The sequence below is a fragment of the Bos javanicus genome, chromosome 9, assembly GCF_032452875.1.
Source record: "Bos javanicus breed banteng chromosome 9, ARS-OSU_banteng_1.0, whole genome shotgun sequence".
In the NCBI taxonomy this organism is placed as follows: Eukaryota; Metazoa; Chordata; class Mammalia; order Artiodactyla; family Bovidae; genus Bos; species Bos javanicus.
The window spans coordinates 41,303,030-41,318,331 of NC_083876.1; the positions used below are offsets into that span (position 1 = coordinate 41,303,030).

Genomic DNA, 15,302 nt, shown 5'->3' on the forward strand with positions numbered 1-15,302 from the left:
CTCCAGCCTAGACCTGGCTTCAAAACTCTCAAGAGTTAGGGGCTTCCCTGGTGGCTCAGTGGTAAAGAATCCACCTGCTAATGTAGGAGACATGGGTTCAATCCCTGATTCGGGAGGATCCCACATGCCACAGAGCAACTAGGCCTGTGTGTGAGCCGCAACTACTGAGCCTGTGCTCTAGAGCCCTGGAACCACAACTATTGAGCCCTCATGCCCTAGAGCTCGTGTTCTGCAACATGAGAGACCTCTGCAATGAAGAGTAGCCCCCACACGTCACAATTAGAGAAAAACCCGCGCAGCAACCAAGACTGAGCAGTAAAAAATAACAACAAATAAAATTATAAAAAAGAAACTCTAAAAGTTCAAACTCTGCCTGTTAAAATTCTGATTATAACATGCAGTTGAAGAGGTGCTAAGTATTCATTTTTCAGGCCTGCTGTCTCTGTGGGGTAGCGGCAGTAGTTGTCCACAGGCTGGAGACCTGCTCCAGCCTCCGGACAACTGCATATAAAAAGCCACAGAATAGCCCTTCCAGAGGAAACAGGCACACACAGGGCGGAGGTGGGGCTGGGACTGCCGCCCTGATCCCCGAGGCCAAGCACTCCCACCTGCGTGTGGATAACAGCCCACCTGTTACACCCACCTGGCAGGTAAGTGATATTAGATAACATGAAAACTAATTTTACAAGTCTAACACTTTCAAGTAAAATACTTACTTGAACTAACAAGTGGCCTGAATTAGGCAAACATGTCCCAGATTTCTTGGTGTTCTCGTTTACTTGCTTTATCAGACTCATCAATATTTCAACAGCACCTTTGCCCATCATTTCATGAAGAAATTCTGGATTTCCAGAAATGAATTTGATGGTCCCCATGCAGTACAGGAAAGCTTCGGTGTTAGCTTGCAGGTCTTCACTTCTCAGGACCTCCAATAATGATTCTGTCAAAAAGATGAATTATTACAAATGTATGAGTAGAACCGCTGGAGAGAGAGAGATTAAAGCACTTTTATATGAACATCAAATATGATTTGTAAAATGTTAGCCAGGATCCATGTTCAAATGTTTGTTAAGAGTTACTCATAAGGCATAAAGAGGAAAGCTTAAGAGACAAATCTCTGTAACATTAATGATAGCAAAAGATGGGATTATTAATATGTAAATAAGAAAGTGTTCTTTTAACTGAATGCCATTCCTAGCCTCTTATTAATATTGGCTAACCTTTATTTTTGGTTAAAAACAGTTTATTACAGAATAACTAATAATTAAAGTAATTTAAGAGTTAAATTTCAACAAATCTTTAAGAATATACTGGCTGCTGTATGAACAGGAAGTTAATCAAGATAGGAACTTAAAAAAATATCTCAACCATAGAAAAGGATGCTTCAAATATAACATCCGCCCTTCCCTAAGACAAGAACATCCATCCAAATAACATACAATTACTAGCTTTTAGGATAATCCAAGCAGCTCTGATAAGGTTAATTATGCCTATCTCACATTAATTTTTCTCAGTGTGATTATCTGTCAGAATCTTTATTTTTAATCTATTATTCTCAACGAGCTTATTCAGCATTATACATTTCTTTCAGTACTGGCTTTGTCCCCGTCTGCTGGGATTTAAAAAAAAAAAAAAGATCATTTATCCTTAACAAAAGACTTAGGAGTATTTTCCATGTTGTTGCCTTAGATCAACAGTACTAATTCATAAAAGATTTCTCTTTAGGTAACTATTTAAGCATCTTAATTATTTAAGGATATATAAAAAGTTACACATTGTTAGCTAGGCAGTTAGGATGTATTACAATACCTAACCACATATTTGAAACATTTGACACACTTTGATGTCAATTTTCTACAACAGTTATATATGTCTTCCAAGTTAATTATCCCTACCATATCAAAAGATCAAAAATGTCAGTTACGTCAAGTGCTACTAAATGTAATTTTTTAGTAGATCCAAGACCAGGAAATAAATTTTTAAATAGGAAACACTTTGTAAAGTTACATATTGTTACTATAGGCATTTAAAAATATAGCAGGGTATCCTCCTAGGCTCCAAAGGATACATTAAGTGCAACATGGAAAACGCAGAGAAGGACAGAGAAAAAACAGGCATTACCTAACTTTTGCATATGATAAGAAATTACCTAACTTCTGCATATGATAAGAAAATAAAATATTCCAGCTACCATTAATTATAACTCTGCTCTCCACACTTTTCAATCATATTCAAGTGTAACATTTGCTTAATGGTAGTACTGAATAATACTCACCCAGAATGCTGTCATTTCGAATCAGAGAATCATTCTTCTCACTTCTGCTAATTTTAAATATAAGTTTGCAAACATTAAGAAGATTCTTTCCACTCACTTTAAGCTGCAGAGAAAGAAGTCACATTACCATTGCAGAAGGAAATAAAGACACGCTGTAATTTTTCAACACAAACATCTAATTTAGAAAGTGCAGCAAGAGTGTATCTAAAACATAAAAAGAAGGTCTAAAGAAATCAACTTTCAAAAGATTTGGCCACATATTTGCCAATTATGGTATCTAATTAGCTCATAGTAAATACAATATAAATGATATTCAGAGTAAGCACATTTTAATGATAAGCATTTATTTCTTATTTCATAAAGCCTCATGCTTATATGTGAAATTATTACTTTTTAAAGAATATTTGAGGAAGAAGAAAGGGCTGATGTTGATAAATTTAATTAAATGGAGTAACTACTTTTCAAAATAAAGATGAATACTAAAATTTTAGATTAAACTAACCTAGAAAAGAACACATCGTAGAGGTGAAGGAGAGAAAAGAAAGGGGAAAAGTACAATTCTACTTATCATTTGTATAAAATAAAATGAAAAAGTAATACTTTTGATTAGATAATACGTATGTACTTATTATTTAAGCCTATTTCTGAAATGCTTTGAGATAATTGCAAGTAACATTCAAAGGTTAAAATTACCTTCTAAATCACAGAAAAATATTCAAGTAAATTAAGCAATAAAAAATATTTAAAAAAATAGTCTAGGAGGACTGAGTCAAATGGTCGAAATGAGCTGCATACTTATGTAAAGTAGTAAAAATTAAATTTAAAATCCTAAATGTCCACTATTTGGGAACAGTTTAATAAAAAATTAAAATACTTAAAATAGTCTAGGAGGACTGAGTCAAATGGTCGAAATGAGCTGCATACTTATGTAAAGTAGTAAAAATTAAAATTAAAAATCCTAAATGTCCACTATTTGGGAACAGTTTAATAAACTGGAACATCAATACAATTCATGTTAAGCAGTCACAAAAGTATAATTGAACACTATGCATAAAAAGACATCTACAATCTACTGTAAGATGGAAATACTGTGTGCCTTCATTGCAAGAATGTAAAATATGTTTGTAGGAATGAGGTCATCCGAACAAACATATCTGTGTGATAAAGATGACATATGGTTCATTAATTTATCATTAAAAAGTATCCTTAAAATTATCTTCAATATTGTTTACTAATGAGTCTTCACTTAGTAAAAAAGACACAGATAATGGAATTTGTCATTCTGTGTTTGATTCACAAATACTAAGGAGCTCTTGTTGTCTACCAGGCACTGTGCTGTTCCCTGGTGTTGTTCAGTCACTAAGTCGTGTCCGACTCTGCGACCCCATGGACTGTAGCCCACCAGGCTCCTCTTTCATGGGATTCTCCAGAAAACAATATTGGAGTGGGTTGCCATTTCCTTCTCCAGCTGTTCCCTGTAGGAAATACCAAGGTGAGTATGGTTGGCCCTGAGCTGGAGAGGAAGGGAGAGGTGAGTACTGTCCATGAAGCATTATCCGTTATCTGTCTGCCCCCCTGCTCTGGCCCTTTTCATGACACCTCATAGCTAACCCTGCAGATTAGGTTTACTTGTTCCATTTTGCAACCACGGAGTCTGCTCCTCAGACGGGTCATGTCATCTCATCTCAGTATCAGCTGAGTATGTATTAGAAATGCATGGTCTCAGGTCCCAGAAGCCCTACTGAACCAGAATGTGCCTTTTACAACTTAGCCAGGGGATTGAGTGCACATTCAAGTCTGAGAAGCTCTGTTGTGGAAGCCTCATAAACTGTCACATGGGCAGAATGGAAATTTCCTCTGTTCTCAGGATGAAAAGAGGAAATGGAAACTTAAAAAAAAATTTTTTATTATTATTTTTAAATTGTTGTTTAAAAACCCAGAAAAAAAAAAGTGACTAGAGAGAAAAAAAAATCTGTATCAAGGGAAATATATTGCCCTTTATATCTGGGAATATACTTTAATCTGCTGGCAATCTCCCACTACATTATGAGCCTTTGAGGTCAAAACCATGGTTTATTACTCTTTCTGTGTGGGGAAGGTACCCTGTGCTATGTATTCAATCAAATTTGTTGAATAAATGAATGAATACAACTAACCTCACTCCCAAGTCTTACATTTTTAGTAAAAAGCGGCAGAGGACAAATAAACAAAAACACCTAGTGTCAGAGTTTTCATTAAAAAAAAATCCCAACAAACCACCATTTCCAGGCCTGCTGAAGGTTAGTTTACATTCAAAGCAAATTACTATACCTTCTCTTTGGTAACTGTAAAATTATGACTTTGAGACACAAAAAGACAGTAAAACATTGTATGTGAGGAATGCAGACTGCTCTGTGTAAAACAGTACTTCCTCCCAAAGTGGGCCATTCCCTCTACTCTGCTCTATTTTCTTCTCACAGTGCCCATCAGCCCCGTTGGCACTCCAAGTGTTTACTCTCTGTCTCTGCTGCTACATGGTCGGCCTGGAGGGCAGGGGTTATTTTATTCATTTTATTCCCAGTGTCAAGAATCCCTGGTGCCAAGTGGGTTCCTGCAGTGGGGAAGTTTACTTTTATGTTAAACATAGTAGTTTACTTGATTTAAAGCAAATTTGGAAAATTAAAGGGAAGTTTAGAAATCACTCATAACACTGCCACTGTACATAATCACCGCTGACTCTTCTGTTTTCCCCTTTGTATACGGTGCTAGATTGTCTTCCTTTTCCGAACATAGTTGCATTTACACATTGCATATATGTCTGTACTATTTTTTTTAAATGTCATAAAATAGGCAGATACATTTTTGTAAGTTCTTCTGATACAAAAGTTAAAATGAAAGTGGCTGTCTGGCAAAGCCCCACCTAACCAAAAATGCAAGGAACCTGAACTAACAGTATACTCACTGGACTTTTTAAAACTACAAATAACTTTAAATGTTTGAATGATAACAGTCAACTGGTACATAAAGTCAATATTAGCAGAAAGAAGAGGCTATTACAAAATTTTAGTACTATGTATCTTCAGCTTTTTTGTCAATTTTTTTCTTCCAACAGCTTTTTATGATGTCTTTTAATTTACATAGAACCCCATCACCGAGGTCTAAGGGAAGCAATGCCTTGCCCGCAGCATTATAGAAGATTCTGGTGGCAGATGGGAAGTTGGACTTGTTGGCCTTGAAGGTTGTTCCTGACCTTGAGGTTCCACAGTCAAGCAGAAGAGACGGCCTACCCGCCTCTGCACTCTGGACTGTAGCCTGGAGGAGTCTTGCCCCTGATTCAGCAAGGCCGTCAGTGTCATGGAAAGGGCTTTATCGAAACATGTTTCATTCAGAATCTGTTCACTGCCTGGCAGATAACTTATTCTTTTGCCCTAAAGTAGTTAAATTGTGCCATGTATATAATTAATTTGAATGGCACCTTTAATAACCAAGATGATATTTTCTCTGCAGAGTATTAACAAATTCATGACATTTTCCTTCTTTCTTTCTCTATTTATTTTTGGCTTGCTACAGAGCACAATGTCTCAGATCCTGATAAGAGACCAAGGCAGTCCCTGGGCAGCTGGCCACTTGGGTCCTGCCCAGGTCAGCTATACCAAGAGAGCCTTCCAGTCTCACACTGGGGCTCTCCCAGGCCAGGAGGGGCCCCAAATCCAGGGCCAGAGAAGAAACTGAGCAGGCATGCAGTCACCTTTTCATCTCTACTTATAACTTCTGGCTGTACATCCTCCCTGTGCCTTTTCTTTCTCACTAAAGCTGACTGATCAATTATCACCAATGAGAGGGGATTAAACTACTACTAAAATCTCTATTTCAAAGAAATGCTGCTTTCTGCATCACATATAATATCACCGTTTTTACAAAGAGGGTGAACAGTTTAGGGTGGCAGCTAAATAAGAATGTACCCCCTCCAAAACTGCAGAGAATATGTAAAGACTTTATGAAAGACTTCGAAATAAGGAACAGTGGGCACCCTCACTAAACCATCACTAAGTACCAATGCTCACCTTCACCGTGTACTCTAAGATTTTAAATTATATGAATTATGGGTTTTAACATAATAGCTTTTATTTTTCTGAAACCAGGTAAACAAAGCTTCATTCGTTTCAGCGGCTCTCTTAGAACATTCTATAATAATTGTGTCTTATCTTTTGGTTCCAACTGTTTATGGCTGTGACCACAAAGGGCTGCACTCAAACAATGATATCATTTTGTTTGAGACAGAGTTTCTATCGAGTTTTATTTGGTGTCTGGCCTTTTCTCTAACACCTCACAGAAGCTTTCTATGGCCACCTTTCCGTGACCACAAAGCAGCTGGTTCTCTGTTTCACGCGGCCTCATAAAGCACCTGGGCACTATGTCCACAGCCCAAGTTATCTGAAGTTATTTATTAAACCATGTGACAGAAGCACCAAGCGCCCAACAGAAACCATAGGGCAGAAACCACAGTCTGCACTCTCTGATACTGATCTCCAGTCAAGTTACTTGAGTTTCTGTTCTGAATGCGTTTGCCTATTTTTAAGAAAAAAAAAAAAAAACCTTGCCACAATCCACGTGTGAACATTTATTTGTTTGAACATTTTCTCTGTACTCAGTCTTATTTCTTTGGTACTTTCTGGTCAGATTCTGGGATGTCAGTTCACCACCTCGATTCTGTTTTCAAGATTCTAAATGAACACCTTGCATTTCTAATCTTTGTAATGTTTTACAAACAAAGCATTTAACAGAACTTGTATGTGCTACAGTCTATGAGACCAGAGAAAAGAAAGACTTACTGCTAGAATAATTTTTGCAAGTTTAAGGCTCAGCAAGTCTGAGCCAACATCAACTAGTTTATATAGGGTCTTCAGGAGAACACTTCTTCTCTTAAATTTATTTCCAAGCATGTTTCCTTCCTCTAAAGCATGATGAAGTTGTGTGCAAGTGGCACAGACCATTTCAATGTTTTCTTCTGTTGGGGCAAAGAGAGTAAAGCAGAACTTACTCACTGAGGTCAAGTTTTTGAGTGTGTCAAACACAGACTGTACGCAAAACCCCATAATTACCTCCCTGAACATCTTCAAATTCCTGAACTATGTTGTTTTCTTCCCCTTTTCATTTCCATCTGTATGATTTTTTTTTTCTATCTTGTTGCTCCATTTCCTACCATGTTGACTTCTTTACTAATCAGTTAGCTTATCTAGAACACACAGTCTTTCAGAGAGTGTACTGAGGAGGGGAACTCCCGATTTCACTGGCTCTCCTTTATTCCTCCTGCCCGCCACCCACCAGGGCTCTGCTCAGGGCCCTGGAAGCTTCTGCTTTGCATCTCCACCTTCACCCCTCTGTCACACAGTTCCAAGGACCCAGAAGGTTCTCCTTACCTTCATCCCTACTGCTTTTGGTCCTTCAAGGCCCTGTTTATGTTCTGGCTCCTCCAGAAAAGGTATACAATGCCACATTCAACAAATACTGTTATTTTTCACACATATATGTACGCTGTTCATTTTGCATGCTAGTAAGGTAATGCTCAAAATCCTTCCAGCTAGGCTTCAGCAGTATGTGAACCGAGAACTTCCAGATGTACAGGATGGGTTTAGAAAAGACAGAAGAACCAGAGATCAAATTGCCAACATTTGTTGGATCACAGAGAAAGCAAGGGAATTCTACTTCTGCTTCATTGACTACACTAAAGCCTTTGACTGTGTGGAAAATTATTAAAGAGATGGGAATATCAGACCACCTTACCTGTCTCCTGAGAAACCTGTAGGTGGGTCAAGAAGCAACAGTTAGAACTGGACATGGAACAACTGACAGGTTCAAAATTGGGAAAGGAGTACATCAAGGCTGTATTTATCACCCTGCTTATTTAATCTACATGCAGAGTAATCATGTGAAATGCCAGGCTGGATGAATCACAAGCTGGAATCAAGATTGCTGGGAGAAATATCAACAACCTCAGATATTCAGATGATACCACTCTAATGGCAGAAAGCGAAGAAGAACTAAAGAGCATCTTGGTGAAGGTGAAAGAGGAGAGTGAAAAAGCTGGCTGAAAACTCAACATTCAAAAAATTAAGATCATGGCATCTGGTCCCATCACTTCATGTAAAATAGATGAGGGAAAAGTGACAGAGTTTATTTTCTTGGGCTCCCAAATCACTGCAGATGGTGATCATAGCCATGAAATTAAAAGATGCTTGCTCCTTGGAAGAAAAGCTATGACAAACTTAGACAGCATATTAAAAAGGAGAGATATCACTTTGTTGACAAAGGTCCATACAGTCAAAGTTTGGTTTTTCCAGTAGTCATGTATGGATGTGAGAGTTGGACCCTAAAGGAGGCTGAACACCAAAGAATTGATGCTTTTGAATTGTGGTGCTGGAGAAGACTCTTGAGAGTCCCTTAGACTACAAGATCACATGAGTCAATCCTAAAGGAAATCAACCCTGAATATCCATTGGAAGGACTGATGCTGAAGCTGAAATTCCAATACTTTGGCCACCTGATTCAAAGAGCTGACTCATTGGAAAAGATCCTGATGCTGGGAAAGATTGAAGGCAAAAGGATAAGAGGGCAGCAGAGGATGAGATGGTTAGATAGCATCACCAATTCAATGGACACAAATCTGAGCAAACTCTGGGAGATAGTGAAGGATAGGGAAGCCTGTTGTGCTATATAGTTCATGGGGTCACCAAGAGTCAGATATGACTTAACAACGGAACAACAACAACAAATGCATCTGTGTTACATGCCCAGTGCCCTCAAAGAGGTACGCTGAGTAGGAACCGTGTCTTAGACATCTTTGTACCGACAGTACACAGTACAGGGAGAATACTGTACTGACAGCCTGTAACAAAGTTTAATGCAGATTCACTTTCTATTAATAATATGCCTATTGATGAAAACAATGATCAATATCTTCTTATGAGAATAATGCTCATTATCTTAGAAAAGAAGGAGCAAGTGAAACAAAACCTCAAAATGTCAGCATGTCCACCATTATTTGGAGGTGAGTATTAGCAACTTAAGTTAAATGAAAGTTGCTCGGTCATGCCTGACTCTTTGCGACCCCATGGACTATACAGTAAGGCCATGGAATTCTCCAGGCCAGAATACCAGAGTGGGTAATCTTTCTCTTCTGCAGGGGATCTTCCCAACCCAGGGATCCAACCCAGGTCTCCCACATTGCAGGCAGATTCTTTACAAGCTGAACCACAAGAAGCCCAAGAATACTGGAGTGGATAGCCTATCCCTTCTCCAGGAGATCTTCCCGACCCACAAATCGTACCAGGGTCTCCAGCATTGCAGCCGGATTCTTTACCAATGGAGCTATCAGGGAAGCCCCAAGTATTAGCAAAGAAGATAATAAAAAGTAGACTTTCATCAGGAAGTAGGGGAGTGCTTCATTTTATAATCAGAATTCTGAGGAAAACAATTTTTGAAACTGGTAGCCAATTTTTGAAACTGGTAAACTGAAAGTCATACATGGAAGAAAAGCTGCACACAAAATAGTACATGAGGGGAAATGCAAGGACCCAGGGTATAAGACATCCAGCTGAAAAATATTATCTCTGATAGATTTCGTCACAAAATTTAAAAGTAGGAAACCAATCTTAAATAAATACCATAATGTGCTCTTGAAAGCCCACATAGAGGAAGTGTGCGCCTGCAGAAGGAAATGACTCAGGCCATTTTTAGCTCTTTTCAACAATAACATCTAAGAAAAAATTTTAAACCTCAATAGTTAAGTAACCTTCCATGCCTTTCAGTTAAGCACTTAAATAAAATGAATTGATGGGAAATGACTGAGACTAACTTTAAATAAAAGGAAAAAAACTGAGTTCTATTGTAAGAAAAATACTTTTGTTTTGTTGTTTCATTCTTCTGTTACTGGCAGTTTCTTCACAAACCCAAGTCCAGGCTGCAGGCTACTCTGTAGACATCAAGGTATTTTTCTAATACTTCCCTCCACACACTCTTCAGCCTGCTGGGTTCTACTCAAGAGTAGCTGTTTTAGCTTAAAAGAAATTAAAAAGGAAGGCACCAGGGTCAAATTCTAAACTACCAATCAAAATACCTCTTTCTACTGGTTGGTTTGTTATATCTGCCAGGTAGCTTCAAAAAGACAGCCTGAACCTAAAATCAATCAAGATCCTCAAGGGACTAAAGCTAGTGGGTGAAAGTTTGATGAGTAGCAGAAAGCAAGGTAGACTCTGCAGTAACTTTTCCCCATAAGAGACCTATTAACTACAAAGGGAAAAATAGTAACTTTACATTGAAAAACCATGCAGACACCACCTTCCCCAAGTGATCAAAGTCCACATCACCAGTAACGGACCAACTCAGCATCCCGTGCCTCCTGATAATCATATACCCAGGAAGGACACAGAACCACTCAGGCTGCACGCCTGCCCAAGTGCCTAACCACCATCAAATGGTGAGAGAGTACCAGACAAACTCAATGTGTGGGGGCAGTCTATGCAATAACTGGCCTGTGCCCAAGGACATCAAGATCACGAAAGGGATGTGACAAGTAACTGTATTCAGGATTTTCCTTCCCTATGAACAAAATTATTAGGATAACTGGCAAAATCTAAATTGGGTTTGTATAGTGTTGTATGGTGATTTCCAGATACGTAATAGAATGCCCTTACTTCTAAAACTACATGCCAGGGTACTTAGGAATATGGGGTGTCATAATGGCAACTTATTCTCAAATGGTTCGAAAAAGGGGAAAAAATGTGTGTGTGTTGAGTAGGGGGTGTATAGAGAAAAAGAGAGCAAGAGAGAGAGAGGGAGGAAGGGGGAGAAAGAATTATAAAGCAAATGTGGTAAAATGTTAGTATTTTTGGAATCTGGGGGAAGAGTATACAGGATTTCTTTGCACTATTCTTGCAACTTTTCTGTAAGTCTGAAATTATGTCATAAAAAAAAGCAGGAAAAAAAGGAGAGAGAAATAAAAAGGAATCTCAAAGGGTCAAGTAACCTGTGTTGGTTTGAATTTGCAGGTGTAGAACCCGCGGGTATGGAGGGCCAGCTATACAATACCATTTTATACACAGGACTTGCGTATCCATGGATTCTGGTATACTCAGGGGTCCTAGAACCATACCCTGTGGAAAACTGCCACCGTTTGCTGTTTTTCAATTTGTCTATGGAAGAGATACCATTCTTTAGCATTTAATCATCCCCTGAGAAGGGAGATTCATCTACATTTCGAATCCCAAACTCCTCAATTTTCTCTGTTGTGACAGAGCCCTCAGAACCCTCTTAAAATCCTTCTCCAAGACAGGCCTCTGTGCTGCTCGTCACCTGCCCTGCTGTGCTTTCTTCTTTACCACCAAGCACCCCCAGAGAGCCCAGGATGGGCGAGGCTGTTCGAACCTTCAAGGAAGTAGGTCTTTTGCACAGCTTTCCTGGTGGGCTGGTGGCCAGGACTCATTTACCCTGCTTCTTCTAGGGTTTCTTCCTGTGGCTACCATGCTGGTTTGCTCATCCAAGGGGCACTGGTTTCACAGTTGCTAGTGATGGCCTCATGTGTGCTGTGGGCCAGGACTACAGCTCCAGAAGAGCCCATTTCAACTTCAGAAGTGGAATCCCTGAAGAGTGGCAAAGGGGTAGAAAGCAGGAGCAGGGGCGTTTCCCTGCCAAGCTGTCCACAAGGTCACCCTGGCAGAGGCCCATGGGTTGTAGGCCTTCACTGCTGGGGCGTTCCAGAGTTCAAGGGCGGGGCACATCCAAGCCCACTTCTCTCTCTGAGTGGCATCCCCGACAACCATGTTCAGCCTTTGGAAAACTGGATATACAGCCCTTCCTCAGGAGCCACAGGGTATTGGCTCTAGGACCCCTGAGTATACCAAAATCCGTGGATGCACAAGTCCTGTGTATAAAATGGTATTGTATAGTCAGCCCTCCATATCCACGGGTTCTACATCTGCGAATTCAAACCAACACAGAATAAAGTTCCACTTACAGCTGGTTGATTCCGTGGATGTGCAGCCTGAAGCTTTGGAGGGCCAACTGTATACACCTGGATCTAGAAAACCATGGGCATACCTGCCAAGGATGTCATTCTGTGAGACTTAGCCAGGATTGAAATCTATTTTAATTTTGCACTGTTATTCATGAACTACCACACCAGAGAGTTCAAACTGGCATTTTCTTGGGCAGAAGTAGTGGTAATTTATATTCTAAAGGGACTTTAAGAAGTAGGTTCTCTTGTGGTATTTAAAGTATAATTCTAAAATTAGGTTTACATGTAATATTGAATACATACATTACTGGGTAAATAGATGATTTCACTTGTTTCTGAACAAGTTCACAGAAATGACAAAGTGTACTGAAAATATTAGGGCAATGGGGAACATACAAATAACTGCAGATATTTTCGATCTAAAGCTACTTTTTTTTTTTTTTACCTTTTTCTAAGTCATGCAAAATGGGTACTATCCTTGTATTCCAAAATACTTCATCTACTTCTATTTCTGTATTCTTTTCTTGCAAGTCAGCTTTTGAGCCTGCAACAGAAAAACAGAACAAGAGAAAGAGCCGTGAAAAAGGAGTTACAACTAGAGCACTGCCAAGGAGACTTCGTTATCCATCCCTAAAATTAATAAACTCTGGAATTACATTACACTTTGCCCCCCCAACCCAACTAATTCTAATGAGAATTACATGTCTTCTAATCAAATCAAATTAAATTCAGTAAAGATCATGTAAAGAAATCATAACTTTAAACTCTGATTGGGACACTGCATAAAGCCTTCAGCTTTGTAAATGTTGATATTATTGTCAGCGAGGCACTCTGGAGTTCTGGCTTGTTTCTGCTTGTTTGTTTTTTCTTTTTAAACATATCCCGCTATAACATAAAATAAATAGAAAACTGTAGATATGTAAAGAACAAGGATTTTGAAAATGTTTTAATGGAAAATTTTCTGAGAGGGAGGCCTGCAGGGACTTTCTCTCCTACAGAAAATAAAATGTTCACATTATTGTGGGGCCAGTGCTTCTCACACCAGTGGTTTTGTGTGGGGCAACAGGAAGCCTGAGCTCTGGGTGCTGACAGACCTCAGTTCAAATCCCAACTCCGTTACTGACGCACTGGGTGACAGGGTCTGGTTTCTTATCCTTTCTGAGCCTCATCAGCAAAACAGAGATTAAAATATTTGCCTTCAGGGTTATGAGAATTCAAAGACACGATGTAAGCAAAGCTCTGAGCCCAGTGCCTAGCATCTAGAAGCACTCAGTCAGCATGGTTTCACTTCCCTGGTTAAAAAAAACCAATAAAGAGGTCATCCCTGTCTGAAGTGTATCAGGCTGTGTGTTATCACCAGAGCACCGAGAGAGAGGCAGCCTGAGGAGGCAGCTGTGGGCGAGTCAGAACTCCCACAGATGGTGTACTTTAGATCCAGCAGGTCTGCATTTTTGTCACAACACTCTCAGGAGGTCCCCACATTGTCACTATTTTCCAGATGAAGAGAGGGGGGCTCAGGGTTATTAAGTAACCTGGCCAAGGTCACAGAGCTTCACAGCATTGCACTTGACCTCTTCGGGGGCTATTCTGCCCTGAAGCAAACTGGCAAACTAAAAGATAACTTCGGGGAGAAACGTAAATCGCATTAGAAAATGCAAATCACGATTACACTGCACACAGGCAAGATCTAAAACAAAGACTGTCTAGCCAGGAGTGGCGGGGGTGCTGCCGGGCCAGACACTCAGAAGCAGTGCTAGAGACAAAATCCACAGCCTTCCTCCTCTGAAGGCCTCGCCCTCAGGCCCTCAGGCTTTCCAGGTGACACTAGTGGTAAAGAACCTGCCTGCCAACGTAGGAGACGTAAGAGATGCGGGTTCGCATCTTGGAGGAGGGCCTGGCAACCCCCTCCAGTATTCTTGCCTGGAGAATCCCATGGACAGAGGAGCCTGGAGGGCTACAGCCCATGGATCTCAAAGAGCCAGACATGACTGAAGCGACTTAGCACAGGCACACGTGGTGCTCACCCTGCTTTACATATTACTGCCAGCACAGTCTTCTGAGGCAGCACCCTGCAGCAGAACATATGACTATAACACACTAAAGAAACAAAAACGAGCACTGGACTCCCACCAGCGCAGGTCAGGCACTGTCACTAAATGAGTTTATACAGTATCTCAGCTCTCAGAGCTCCTGAGGTTCAGGACCTGCAGGAAAAGGATTGCAGACCACCACCTCCATCTTCTGGCTCATTACTCTTACAAATCTTCTCTGACACTGATAAATCACGGATATGGATCCTAAAAGTAAACACGACTATTCAAGCTGTATAAACAACATAGTTGCTCATATTCCCAGGTGTCGGACACACTCAAAGTCCAAAGTATGAGAAATAAAATCAACATACATCAAGGCAAAGGGAAAGCCCAGAGATAAGAAGCCAGACAAATAATATAATAGACAATTATCCATGACAAACTTAAACTTCTTAGAAATACAGACTTCAGTGAGTCCAAATTTCACTGATTTCAGTTGAAATCAGGTTTGTTTGTTTTTTACCTTCTATGCAGTATGCTCTCTTAAGCAGAACCACTCTGTGAGAAACCACAATTATCAAACCGTTCGTCAGGACAAACAAAATTGATAACGTGTTCACCCCAGGAAGAGCTGAATTACAGGGGTGAGCCAGAAATCACAGAGCAGTTTGTTTAACCTTTGGAAAGCAAAGGCCCTCACAGGCCCTTCCGAGCGCTTCCAAGACTTGTTTCTTCTCAGAACAGAAGTTAGCCAGACACTGTGGCGTAAGAGTTTGCTTTCAACCCTCTCCCAGGAACCCCCCTGTGAGCTGGGGTGTCCAGCCATGGCCTTTCCCCTCATGCACCTCCTCCAACTCTGCGCTCTCAAGAAATCTCATTTTATACACTAACCCAGCTCCTACCCTAGAAACGGAAGCCTGCAGTCATGTGATCACTTTTTAAGATCACCAGATGATAAATAAATACAGTTTGTCTCAGTCTTGGGCAACAACCTAACATTCTA

At 40.1% G+C, this 15,302-nt stretch overlaps 1 protein-coding gene across 5 annotated transcripts in view; it reads right to left on the reverse strand.

Moving 5' to 3' along the window:
* The window catches only part of ARMC2 (armadillo repeat containing 2), a 247,089-nt gene that overhangs the window by 71,534 nt on the left and 160,253 nt on the right, over positions 1-15,302 (reverse strand). For all 5 annotated transcript variants that reach the window (XM_061427637.1, XM_061427635.1, XM_061427639.1 and 2 more), the window contains 4 exons: positions 12,712-12,810; positions 7,087-7,262; positions 2,276-2,378; positions 717-940 (listed from right to left, as the gene is read on the reverse strand). In XM_061427637.1, coding sequence (XP_061283621.1) covers positions 717-940; positions 2,276-2,378; positions 7,087-7,262; positions 12,712-12,810 — 602 coding nt within the window. The remainder of the gene's footprint in view (positions 1-716; positions 941-2,275; positions 2,379-7,086; positions 7,263-12,711; positions 12,811-15,302) is intronic.